This window comes from Haematobia irritans, chromosome 1 (genome assembly GCF_050003625.1).
Source record: "Haematobia irritans isolate KBUSLIRL chromosome 1, ASM5000362v1, whole genome shotgun sequence".
Taxonomy (NCBI): Eukaryota; Metazoa; Arthropoda; class Insecta; order Diptera; family Muscidae; genus Haematobia; species Haematobia irritans.
This window is the reverse complement of record NC_134397.1, coordinates 270791897-270806168: the sequence shown is the minus strand read 5'-3', so window position 1 is coordinate 270806168 and position 14272 is coordinate 270791897. Positions and strand designations below refer to the sequence as shown.

At 33.4% G+C, this 14272-nt stretch overlaps 1 protein-coding gene across 3 annotated transcripts in view; it reads left to right on the top strand.

Annotated features, from left to right (window-relative positions):
* LOC142223961 (glutamyl aminopeptidase-like) overlaps positions 1-14272 on the top strand; it is a 65335-nt gene that overhangs the window by 34481 nt on the left and 16582 nt on the right. For 2 of the 3 annotated variants that reach the window (XM_075293764.1, XM_075293771.1), the window contains exon 2: positions 8041-8428. The exons of the other annotated variant lie outside the window; for it this stretch is intronic. In XM_075293764.1, the coding sequence (XP_075149879.1) occupies positions 8188-8428 (241 nt within the window). In that variant the 5' untranslated portion in view covers positions 8041-8187. The remainder of the gene's footprint in view (positions 1-8040; positions 8429-14272) is intronic. 3 annotated transcript variants of the gene reach the window in all.

Genomic DNA, 14272 nt, shown 5'->3' with positions numbered 1-14272 from the left:
TGATTTTGTTCCCACGTAGTTCAAATTGTTATAACCCTTAGGTTATATACATTACATTCATTTTTACTTTCTGGATTATAATTACATTTTACATTGTTATTTCTTTTTTTTCACGAAAACGTAAAAATAATGTAACATATTACGTCTCTTTTGAACAATTTCTTGGCACAGTGACGTTGGTATCGGTAATGATCGTTACCTCTGAAACCACGATGTTCAACAACATTTGATGAATTCAAAACATATATGTACACACATTTGTACAAATCTATTGTATGAGTTTGAGTGTGTGTATGAGCATTTTATCTATGCAATGAATACGGTAAAGTGCAATTTTAATGATGATAATGTTGACACGAATATGCCTTTATTCACTCATTCTTGCATCGATTTCAATCGGATCTGGCACATAACATTGCTACATTGTTTTGTTTGTTGTTCTCGCTATTTGTTGTAGTTGAGATTAGTTTGTTGTTGTAGCTGCAGGTGTGGGACTTGCTGGTATAGTATGTGTGAGTGTATGCTTGTTTTTATCTCATACAAGAGAAACGCAGAAACAACAACAATTTGCGCGAATGGATCTTTTATCCGAAATTGGACAAAGATTTGACACCTTAATTGATATTTGAGGGTATTGTTGTGGCGTTTTTTTATTCATGAGACTTTGTGGGAATATGAATTAAAAGCTGAGTATCGTTGATGTTTAAATACATACATATATCAGGGTGGCGTTCGTGCGCATCCGATTCACACGCTAAATATTTTTATTGTACATTGTTCATACGCCATCAGGAACAACTTGTACACATGAATATTACAATATTTCTGGGATATTCATATAAGATTTTTGTTTTTGTAATTTTAAACATTTATCACCTCTTTGTCAAAGTGTTTATAGAGGAAATACTACATAAAAATAAATTGATTCATAAATAATCCTTAGAAAATTAAGAGAAAGTTTACGTATATGTGAATTTTATTATTTATAACGGATTGGACAAGGAAGAGCTCATCTGTTTTGTTAAACAACTTGAGTATTTATCCAATAAATAGTTTTCTTTTCTTAAAAGGTAAAGTAAAAAAAAAAGAAACTAAGTTCGATTTGCTTTTTAAAATGTTTCTATCGAGATTGATTGATGATATGCTTATCATAACTACACTAAAAAAATGGCACGAAAGTCAATTTAGTTCATAGAATTATTATGTTTTGAAAAAGAACTAAACAAGGAGCAAAAATTAATAAAGATTTATTAAATTCGTGTCTCCCACAAAATATGTTAGTTCAGAATTTCTTAAAATTTCTAAGTTTTAACGATAATGCCTATCCATCATGGTAATAAAGACATTTTTGCAATTTTTAACTCCAATTTTGTCCTTCAAACTTCGAAACTTTCTTTAACAAGGCAAAAAAAAAACAAACAAATAAATATGCCGAATGAATTTTCTTGAATTGGTCGAAAAATATTTACTTATTTTTGTGAAATCGGAGTGACATCTTCATTTTTAATATAGTTTAGTTAAAATTTTCTAGAATTAATTTAAATTTTCTAAAATTAACCAAAGTTTTCCTTTTTGGTGGGTTCACTGTTTTTTGAGTGTATGGATTTGTGGTGCTTAAAGTAAATAACATACTTTAAGTCAAATGTGAATTTTGTTTGGGTTCAACGTAATTTATCTTTATGTCTAGCCTTATCCGAAGTGCGTAAAAGTACGACCAAATCCTTATTTCAATGATTTACATACATCTTGCATAGTTTTTGTAAACCCGTGAACACCAGGAAGGAAAATATTGGTTAATTTTAGAAAATTTAGGTTAATTTTGGAAAATTTTAATTAAACTGCAACGCCGATGTCTCGCCGGTATAACAAACAAGTAAGGAAAGTCTAAAGTCGGGCGGGGCCGACAATATTATACCCTGCACCACTTTGTAGATCTAAATTTTCGATACCATATCACATCCGTCAAATGTGTTGGGTGCTATATATAAAGGTTTGTCCCAAATACATACATTTAAATATCACTCGATTTGGACAGAATTTGATAGACTTTTAAAAAACCTATAGACTCCAAATTTAAGTTGGCTAATGCACTAGGGTGGAACACAATTTTAGTAAAAAAATATGATTTATCGCTCGATATATATGTATTAGAAGTTTAGGAAAATTACAGTCATTTTTACAACTTTTCGACTAAGAAGTGGCGATTTTACAAGGAAAATGTTGGTATTTTGGCCATTTTTGTCGAAATCAGAAAAACATATATATGAGAGCTATATCTAAATCTGAAACGATTTCAAATTTGACACGCATAGCTACAATGTTAATTCTACTCCCTGTGCAAAATTTCAACTAAATCGGAGTAAAAAATTGGCCTCTGTGGTCATATGAGTGTAAATCGGGCGAAAGCTATATATGGGAGTTATATCTAAATCTGAACCGATTTCAATCAAATTTTGCACACTGAACTGCACTACTAATTGTACTCCTAGTGCAAAATTTCAAACAAATTGGGCCAAAACTCTGGCTTCTAGAACCATATTAGTCCATATCGGGCGAAAGATATATATGGGAGCTATATCTAAATCTGAATCGATTTCAACCAAATTTGGCACGCATAGCTACAATGCTAAATCTACTCCCTGTGCAAAATTTCAACCAAATTGGGCCAAAACTCTGGCTTTTAGGACCATATTAGTCCATATCGGGCGAAAGATATATATGGGAGCTATATCTAAATCTGAACCGATTTCAATCAAATTTTGCACACTTGACTATACTACTAATTTTACTCCTAGTGCAAAATTTCAACCAAATTTGGCCAAAAATCTGGCTTCTGGGGCCATATAAGTCCATATCGGGCGAAAGATATATATGGGAGCTATATCTAAATCTGAACAGATTTCAATCAAATTTTGCACACTTTTTCAAGCAAATCGGTATAAAACTCTGGCTGCTGGGTCCATATCGGGCGAAAGATATATATGGGAGTTATATCTAAATCTGATTTCTTCCAAAATCAATAGGGTTCTATTCTGACCAAAATTAGGAACATGTGCCAAATTTGAAGGCGATTGGACTTAAATTGCGACCTAGACTTTGATCACATAAATGTGTTCACAGACAGACGGACGGACAGACGGGCATGGTTATATCGACTCAGGGACCCACCCTGAGCATTATTGCCAAAGACACCATGTGTCTATCTCGTCTCCTTCTGGGTGTTACAAACATATGCACTAACTTATAATAATAATAATAGTTTTTATACCCTGCGCCACACTGTGGAACAGTGTGGCGCAGGGTATGTGTCTTTGTCACATCGAGAAATTGTTCGTGAAATTCAAGGAAATTTATTAGAAATAATTATTTTTTATTTCACTTGATAAAGATTTTTTTTTTAGTTTGAAGGAAAAAATTTAAGTTCAAAATTCCGAGAATGAGAATTTACAAATTTTAAGAAATTCTGAACTATTTTGTGGGAAATACGAATTTAGTAATCTTTATGCTTTATTTGTGTATAAGTTTTACCTCTGTTTTAGTAAATTTTACTAACGTACGTAAAAAATTAGTAAAGTCACGGAAAATGTCTCAAAACATAATCATTCAATTCAATATAATAGAGTTAAATTGGTTTTAGTGTCCCAGAGGCTTCCCTTATTTTTGTGTGTTAAGTACAATAGTTTGTATTAGTTTTTTATGATATTCATATTTAACATTTTTAATTTCATAAAATATACATATTTTTCGTTTTTCCACGAAAACAACTTCTTGACATCATAGTGAGTGGCATACTCAAAAATGTTGCAAAATTTTACAAATTACCCAAAAATCAAACTGTCAATGAATTGCAATAGCAACAAATAAACGTGATTTGCCCAAGAGAAAATCCCACTTATCTTCAATGTAATTGCTTGCCAACTGGAATTGGTTAATTTGTAAAAATTGCAGCAAGAGGCGTGTGGAGTAGTATTTCCCAAACGGGAGGGTTAAAGTCTACGTCATAAGGCAACAACCTTGATTGACTTGAACAACTTCAACCCCCATGTTTACATCGATGGCAAATAGATATACAAAACTAAACCGCCTTAACCACCTTAAACAAATGAAGTTAAATGTGGTTACACTTTACACTCAAAAAAAAAATAATAATAATAATATTGGCAAGCATGATCCTTCCTGTAAGATTATATTCATTTCTACTCTAATAATAATAAAACTTATGTTTTATAAACGCACCAAATGATTTTATTCAGAGTTAGAAAACTCGCTGAATGCCATACTGATTCGGACTAGCAATTATTAGTGATAATATGTACATCGCTTGTCGTCAACTCTGGGTTATTTTCTCTTAGGAATATTTTATAACAAAAAAAAACTTCTTTGGGTGTACCATATAAAATAGTAAGGCCACTCTCATTTCGGACTCAGGTACAAAAAGAGGTCCCTTGCAAGTAGATCATCTCAAACATGATCGTAATTTTATTTTTGGACTGAGATCATGGGAAAATTTTTTCGATTTTTTTTTCACGCCAAACATAACATGCTTGGCGTAATCAGATACACAATGAATGTGGTGTCGAACGGCGAACAGCCTGTGTCTATCTGACAACGATAAAATGATACCATACGTGTTTTCTGCCTTAGGTTAGGTTAGGTTAGGTTATGTGGCAGCCCGATGTATCAGGCTCACTTAGACTATTCAGTCCATTGTGATACCACAGTGGTGAACTTCTCTCTTATCACTGAGTGCTGCCCGATTCCATGTTAAGCTCAATGACAAGGGACCTCCTTTTTATAGCCGAGTCCGAACGGCGTTCCACATTCTAGTGAAACCACTTAGAGAAGCTTTGAAACCCTCAGAAATGTCACCAGCATTACTGAGGTGGGATAATCCACCGCTGAAAAACTTTTTGGTGTTCGGTCGTAGCAGGAATCGAACCCACGACCTTGTGTATGCAAGGCGGGCATGCTAACCATTGCACCACGGTGGCTCCCGTTTTCTGCCTTAGCACATTGCACCACCGGGGTTTGTCATAATAACGTCTAACGATTATTTTAAGACTTTTCATGGCCAAAGAAAAACGAATTACATTCATGAAATCGTGAACGCCGGTTGACGAGATTGTGAACATTCCCTTTTGATTTTTTGTGAACGTTTCCGTTTTATTTTGTCACCGCCCGTTCACGACTATCGAACGTAATTTTTTCTATTAGTGTGTGGTATAACTTTTTAAGTGTGTCTAAAATAGACGGATAACGTAAAATGGAGTCAGAATATTATATTGTAAGACATTGGAAATTTAACGAACTTCCTTCTTGGCGTTACATACCTTTACCAATGTTATAATACCCTGAGCACAAAGTGGTGTAAAACCATGAACTTGCCATGAATATATCCTCATGCCGGGAATATATCATCATCAATGAGTCCTTTTTTTTCCTCCGACTCTAAGCTCCTGTGGAAAAGTTTTGTTTATTTTCTAATAATTCCAATTGTACATTTAAATCCTAAAGTTTTCAACACCCTTAACAATATCTGACATACTTTTTTCGGGTGTACAAATACAAATTTCTTATGTATTGAAGTGTGATTAAATACATTGAGTTGCATATGTATATTTTGTACTTACATATCTACTTGTTGTTTGTTACAATTATCTCTTGTTGCTATTGCTTCTGTTGATTTTAGTTTTTGTCCGTCTCATTTGTTCGCATTAACCCAAGAAAGTGAATTTGATGACAAGCGGTAAAGCAAAGTTGTTGGCCTAAGCAAGAAACTGCAAAGACGACATCATCGTGATTCAAAGACGTGTTACAAATCAGCTTAACTTGGTCATAATTCAAACAAGTTTCAAAGACATCATTATCTTGGCAACAAAACATTGTGCGCTGCTGCAACAACCTCTGCTGCACATGCCCAGACTATTTGGCTTCTCTTCACTTCGGTATTCCATTATAATCTCTTCATGTTATTGGTGATTTTCTCTTGCTTGAGCTTTACTTGGATTGACGACAGTGTGACTGTGTATGAAGAGTTGATCGTGAATGGATGAATAAAGATTAAAATTTTTAATTTTGCAAAGCATATCAAATGGTCTAAAATGCTAATAAGACTTCCCAATAGTCATATTCATATATATCATATTGTCGGTATTAAATTAGATTGGAATTATTGGATTTATATTACATTCATAACGTCGCAATTCCTCAATATTAGTAGCATTTTGCCAGTTTGTTGATAAACAGCAAAATTGTATCTTCTTGTATAAAATTTTATATTATAAAAGAAGTGTTAAGCTCAACTCCCCCTATGTGGCAGGTGGGATATCATTCACCATACCATACGCCAAAAACGTCGTATACCTTCTGAAAATACCTAGTTTTTGACAATATAAGAATTTGTACAGTACACTTGTTTTAGAACACAGAAAAATTTTCACGAACAATTTTCCAATTAAAATTTTAATTGAGTTTTAAAAAATATTCAATTAAAAATTTAATTAAATCAACAATTTTTTTAATTGAAACAAAAATCAATCACAAAACCTAATAGTATCAACTAATTTTTTAATTGGATCAATTAATTTTTTAATTGACCTTCAATTAATCTTTAATTGATACTATCATTTCTGTGATTGAAGACATTTCAATTAAAAAATTAATTGGATCAATTAATTTCGTGATTGAATCAGAAAAAAAAAAATTTGTGTGAAACGTGTATTTCATACGTTTTTTTTTAATTTTTGTATTTCCGAATGTCTTTTCATTATATTCCCTTCCCTTAAATTAAAAATGCTAACCTTAGTAAAATATTTAGTTTTTTGCAATATAAGTATTTTTGTACAGTATACGTTTTTTAGAATCATTTATGTTTTTTTTTATTCGAGAATGAAAGGCATTCTTATAAACAAATAGTAAATATAAGTGTACTACTGTTAGCTGGATTTCACATAGCCGTATTAAAAGGGGAGTTATTAATTAATTTAAATCAACGCGGTTGGCATATCCACAAGTTATTCCTAAATCCTATTTTTACTACAACAATTTTCACAGTTTCAGAAAACGCGTTGCATTCAAACGTGTATGCCTGCAAATTGTGCAAATTGCTTTTGAGTAAAAATTTCAAAATATTATTATACAAAAATTCTAAAATACTTCAATATGACGTTTCCACAACTTAGGATATTAAAAATAGTCTTTGAAATCAAATCTAAGGATCCTGTAGGTGTTTTTGACATTTACTACGTTTTTTACGTTTTATACAGGTATATGGCGTTTTTGACTTACAACTTTTTGGCAGTAGAAATCTCAAAAAATTGCTATTCGGACCATCTCTGTCATTCACACATACACACAGAGAAGTAATGCGATCACCTCAAACATGTTTTATGCGCTTTATGCGCTTTACAGACTATCAGTTATTCCGGACGACAGTGCTCGTGTCGAACATATCCCATATATTATGCACATTATAAGTTAAGTCCGAAGGCATAATCGATACTGCTGCATGTTTATGGGATCGATTACACATTTACCGATTATTTAGTCATCGCCGACAAGTCGCATCGATCCGACACATTGTAAGATTCTTTACAAACACCGACATTCCGTCCGGAATAACTGATAGTCTGTAAAGCGCTTTACAGACTATCAGTTATTCCGGACGACAGTGCTCGTGTCGAACATATCCCATATATTGTGCACATTATAAGTTAAGTCCGAAGGCATAATCGATACTGCTGCATGTTTATGGGATCGATAACACATTTATCGATTATTTAGTCATCGCCGACAAGTCGTATCGATCCGACACACTGTAAGATTCTTTAAAAACACCGACATTCCGTCCGGAATAACGGATAGTCTGTAAAGCGCATTAAGAGCAAAATCTTATTTTTGGATGGTGACCACGAAACATATTTGTTTCATTTCAAATATATTTAATTGAACTCAGTCAAATTTGCATTTTCCACATGTGTTCATGGTTAGATTAAATTGTCTTCGCATTATTATAATTTATTTCCTATCTTTATGAAACAGCAAAACTTTCTCATTAAAAAATTATCAAAAAATATTACAAATGTTTGAAAATAATCGAGTAAATTTCTAAAATAATTACCGGAAATAATAGTGTTTTGTACCGGATTAAAACAAAAGTAAAAGAAGAAAACACACTTCACCTTAAAAATGTACCCGCCACAACAGCAACATCAACCAAAAATACCCATACCAATAAGACCACGTTCATCATTGTCTACGGACGAACATCATCATCGCATGAAGGATTCACATTATCTACATCGTAAGCCAAGTAATGCTGTTTTAACGCTGGCAGGATTTTGCATATTCCTGCTGGTTTTATGCATATTTCTACTGGGCGCTCTTGTCTATGTGGGTAGAAATATTGTTAATGAACGTCATAAAACAGGTTGGTTCGAGTTGAAAGGTACATTTCTGTATACAGTGAAACCTCTCAGATCCACGGTTGCCTATATCTTATCCTCCCTAATTGGGGAGGTAACAACTTATGAGAGGTTATTTTTAATGTGTTGATATAGCAAACGTCTCAGCAGTGTTGCCAACTCCCCAAGGCCAAAAAGCACCAAAAATATATTATAAATTCTAACCTACCACCTTCCACCACAAAATCGAAAATTAAATGCTCTACTAAAAAAAAAAAAAACAAAAAAAAGCTTCCGAAGATGTATTATAGAACTTTTAAGAAGTTAAGGTGGGTATTAAGATCAAGTTATAATAAAATTTGCAGCAAATATGCATAATTTTATGCCTTTTTCACTGATATAGTTTTCACTTTAGCGGCAAAACTCGAACTTAGTACTCACCATTATGAACCGCTATTCAAGTATACACTTTGATCAGTCTTAATGATTTTGTCCATTTCATTTTGATTAGTGATGTTTTTCAACTTTCAAAATATTAATACATGGAAGGAGTCTATTGCTTATTTCAGTTGTGCGTGCTTTTGTGAATTTAATACAAACGTTTTTAATTACATCTTTACCAAATTCAAAAATTCGACACTCATCGCTCGACTTTCCTACAGAATACTCTAAATAACAATATTAATTAAAAAATAATCAATACCAACTTCATAACAATCAAATTATAAATTTGAGTTTCTTCGGCTCTTGAAAGTCTAATCAAATTTTTGTATCAACTAAACTTAATACTGTTCAAAATAAAAAAAGCACCAAAAGCACTAAATGAAAATGCCAGAAAGCACCAAGTTGGTGCTTTTTTTGAAAAGGCACCAAAAAGGCAATTTGGTGCTATTTAGAAATCAAAAAGCACTAAATTTGGTGCTAAAAGCACCAAATTGGCAACACTGCGTCTCAGGCAAGTTAATTCCAAAACATATTAACTTAAAATTTGTCAATATAATTCTATTTACTGAGAAGATCAAATTAGAATCGGTTTTAAGTCCGGGAGCATCTCTATTTCTTTGCTGTAAGAAAAGTAAATTCTTTCGAAATTCGGAACATGGGAGTTAACTTTTGTGCCCGCTATTCATAGTGCTCAAATTTGATAGGTTTCACTGTACGTACTTTTTAAGAAATGTGGTGTAAGAAATGATACAAAAGTTGAATTCGAGTGAGTTCCTCCATTAAATACTTAAGAATAACTATTGTTACTCATTAAAATTTATTTTAAATTCGTTATAAAAATTCGTCTATATATTTAATCATCTTATGGTTAGTGTAGGAAAATTTTGATTGAGGTTTACTAATAGTACACATCATTTTTTTTTTTGTTTTTTGTTAATACCAAACACTTACTGCTGTTTCACAGCAGACAAACAAGTGTTATGTTACATCAAAAATGTATCCAAGAGTTATAATTTTATATTTTTTTACTGATTTATTTTTGATTTTATCAGCTAAGCCTATTTTGAAGCCAAAAGCCAGCTGTTTTGGCGGTTACTTCTTTGAATGAATTGATTTATGAAGACGTATTGACGAAAAGTCAATACTCCAGCTCTTTTCCTTTCATTATTTCAGATTATTTAATAGAAAAATGATTGTCTTCCCATATATTTTTTGGTAAAAATTGCTGTCCGAAAAACAATTAATGTTGCAGTAAGTCCAAACACATTGGATCTCTAAAAACAATTCAAACATAAAAAAAAATAGTTAGTACTAATAAACGGGCCATGCGATTTTTATACCGGAAAGCAATTAAAATGAGGCCAGCATAAATATTTGTACTGGATAAATATCAGGTTTCCTGTAGTCTCTTTTATTGCTGGACTGCAAAAGCTTGATTTTCTTCCACACAAAACATGGCAAAGGACAAACAATTCCTATTAAAAATTGGTAATATCTCTTTTTTGTTACAATCAGGCTTTCTCTATTTGAATGCTTTAAAAAAAAATGCGTAATGCGCTTTACTATCAGTTATTCCGGACGACAGTGCTCGTGTCGAACATATCCCATATATTATGCACATTATAAGTTAAGTCCGAAGGCATAATCGATACAGCTGCATGTTTATGGGATCGATAACAAAGTTACTGATTATTTAGTCATCGCCGAGAAGTCGTATCGATCCGATTGTAAGATTCTTTACAAACACCGACATTCCGTCCGGAATAACTGTTAGTCTGTAAAGCTCATAATACAAACGTTTCTCCAATGCCTATAGGCATTGTTTATTGCGTTGGACCCATTAGCTTTGTATAGTCAACGAAATGGATAGTGCATGGCAACCCTGTTAGCTGAAATACCGGTTACACATATTTGCTGACGCTAATACGAGTACTTGTTTATATTTTTGCAATCGTTGGTTTGCCGGTAACAGCTGATTTCACTGCTTGGTTCGTGAGAGCATACGACCTGAGGCCGTGTGATCGTCGTAGGGGGGTGTTGAGAGGTGGTGCGCGGGGTGATTGTTGAATTTTTGCAACGCTTCGGGAGTGTTTTCGGTTTATTTTAAATTTAATGAATTTTTATTTAAATTATTTTAAATTTAATGAAGCGATTTTGCGTCATTTGTAAAGCCACTATGGGTGGAAGAGCTACATTGTACTCATTTCGTCCACAAAATAAAGCGGAATGGTGCAATGTACTTGGATTGGATCCCAATAAAATTCACAGCAAACATGGTGTTTGTAGCGACCACTTCCTAACTCATACGGAACGACTTGCTTATGGGAACCCATCTGAGATGATGGAAGACTACGTTCCTCTGGAACATTTGGCGATGCCCTCAAGCCAAATAGTGGAACCGTCGCTCTTTGTTCGATCAAATTTTGAAGTTAACGAATATGAAGCCGGTGATGTTGAAAGTAATGTAGCATACGTCGGTCCACTGAAAAAAATCATAGTCCCTTATCCTTACTCAAAGGTCCAAGGCAATGGCACGCTTCTGGCCAGCCTTATTGCTCGTCGGATGGGGTGGGATCTTGCCACCTTCGAACAAGGAGATCGATGCTATAATTTAAAAAAATTGTGTTGCGTGCGGTTGTCGCAGGGAAAATGGAAAAACAACAGACAAGATAGAATCAGGGTTTAGAGCACCTCGAAGTGTTCAGGGTCTGTACTTAGATGTCATTCGTACAAACATATAGCCCGCCCTTCCTGTTTACCCTAAAAATCCGATATCGAACGAAAATAACTGGTAAACCCACACATTGTAACCCTACCCTTTTACCTTCGGCCCCTACAAATCAAAATCGAAAATATTTAGTTCATATTCATAGAATGAAAATCCATATATTTAATCCAAACAAGACCAAAAGTTAATGTCGAAAAGAAAAAAAATTCATTTAACTATACATTCATAACAGTTTTCCTTGATACATGTAAATGGTAGAACATTATAGCCGAGAGCAAATGATATTACAGATTAATTACTATAAAAAGAATTCAAAATTCACAGACTCAAATTATATGCAATAACCAAATTATAAAAAAAAATAAATTATTCGTAAACTTTCCTATATATAAATAGAGCTATTTTTACTAACAACGCGGCAACATTAAAATCGGAAGCGAAAAGAAAAAAACTACCAGTATCTGCGAGATTTTATCACGAATGTTAGACGAAAAAAAATATTTCGATACATTTAACCTAATGCAAACAAAACAACAACCACAATCGTGATCATTAGGTCTTTGACCCACTATGTTATTCTTCACACCGATATAAATGTTAACATGCGGGGCAAATTAAAATCAAATGAATTTTGGTAAATTTATTGTAATTTCTTCGATATTATAGGTCGAAATAGGTTTGCAAGCCAAGTTATATATACAAATTTTGATTCCACGGTAATATTTTTCAATATAGTAATGCTATGCGAACGGATAATCATTTAAAAATCATAATTGCAATTTCGTTACCGAAATCGATGCACATATATAATTAACATCAAGTCCAGTGCTTCCAAAACTGCGCATGACTATTTGTGTAACACCAACATGGGAGATTAACAGATTCAACAGAAGTATGTTATTGTGCATTCGTTAGCATAGCAATACTACAATTTAACTAAAGTGTATATGTATTTAACGGCAGGATTACAAGGACTATTTTAATTAACAGTAAAAACACATTTTCGTATGAAAAACAGGATTCAAAAAGGTATATAAACAATATTATTTAAATTAGTTTATATTTTAATATTTTTCTGAATTTATACGGATCAACTGAGAGACTCAAATAACGGGAGTTATACGAGTTTCTCTCAGCATACAAACTGCCAAAAATACATATCACACAAGTACAAAAAATAACCAAAAGAAAATCTTGATCACTTACTTTGAACATATGCTGCTATCCAACGATGAAAGGCCTTTCAGGGGTGGTGAGCAGGAGGGGGTTTTGTTCACTTTGAATATATTCCTGTGGTATTATTTTTCTTTTGTTTTAATTGTCCATTCACGTATATATTCATATACGAATGTTATGTTCTTAATGTCTTTTTGTTTGTTTTTTTTATGCACTTTAAATATTTTTTCTTTAGTTATATTTATACCGATGGAAGCAAAAAAAATAAAAATTTATTCCAACCGTTATGTTTCAAAAATTATGAAAACCGATTTTTAGCCGGAATCTGTAACTTCGAAGGGAATTACTTAAAAATTGAAAATTAATTGTAGATTGACTTTAAGTTTTCAACGCTTCACTTCCGATTAATTTTATGCAAACTTATTAAACTATATTAACAAATATTTACACCTCAAATTTCAATCACCAAGTTTCAAAATCAAAGGATCAACCGAAAATACGGTGTTGTTATGATGGTTTTTTTTTTTCCTCAAATAGGATATCAGGACGACAGAAAGGCTAAAAATCCAAAATTGTTATTTCACTCCACTTTCTGCACAATTTACACAGCCCAAGAGCCCAACAAGGTATTTATCAGCCTAAGATACCCGACGGACACAATCACCGCGGTATTGAGCCTTACCGACGTCACCAACTCGCAAACCGGCACTAACAGCAACCCACTGATAACTGTGCTCTCCTATCGAATTTGGTTTATTGGCAAAAATAGGAGAGCAATGGTGACAGACGAAAGGGGTCTTCAAAGCGAATCTGTGGAGGAATTGAGAGTCTGTTATATGTATCATTCCTTCGTCCAAGAGAGAAGTGTAAAACAAAATTACCATTTATGTTTAGCCAAGAGACTTTGGAGCGTAAATGATATTGGACAAAGCCCAACAGAAATAACAGGGAGCCAACGATATCCAACCAGCAAAAGGCTAATTCCAAGCAAAATCGCCCAATAACAGATAACCTCCAACTAAAGCTGGAGAAATCTTCGGGTTGCAGCAAAATTTAGTTTCCCTCAAAGGATCTTTGTTGTAGAATTTTCCCACTCGAAGTATCCTTTAAGTCTGAAGCACAAAAAGAAAAGTATATTTTCTCAACAAGCCAAATCCAAGCAAAGAAAAAGATATCAGTTCTCAAACAGTTTAGGGAAACTTACATGGCTGTGATCAACAACGATGAAAAAGAAAAATTCCAACTAAAGAGCAATAGTTTGCCTTCCACGAGAAGTCAATGTGCCGGATACCAAAATTCAAAGGAAACTGTGGAAGATGGCTATCACAGCACCCCCTTTTCTACCCTTTCATAACTCCGAAAAGAACCACATCGGCCATTATCAAACAGCATCATACATTTTCCAAGGACAATATGGCTCCCCATTCCAAGAAATGCTCACTCATACATCCCAAAAATATTAATGTGGTCGTAAAAGCTACACACTTTTGCCATCAACATAGGCAAATTTTCACCACACGGA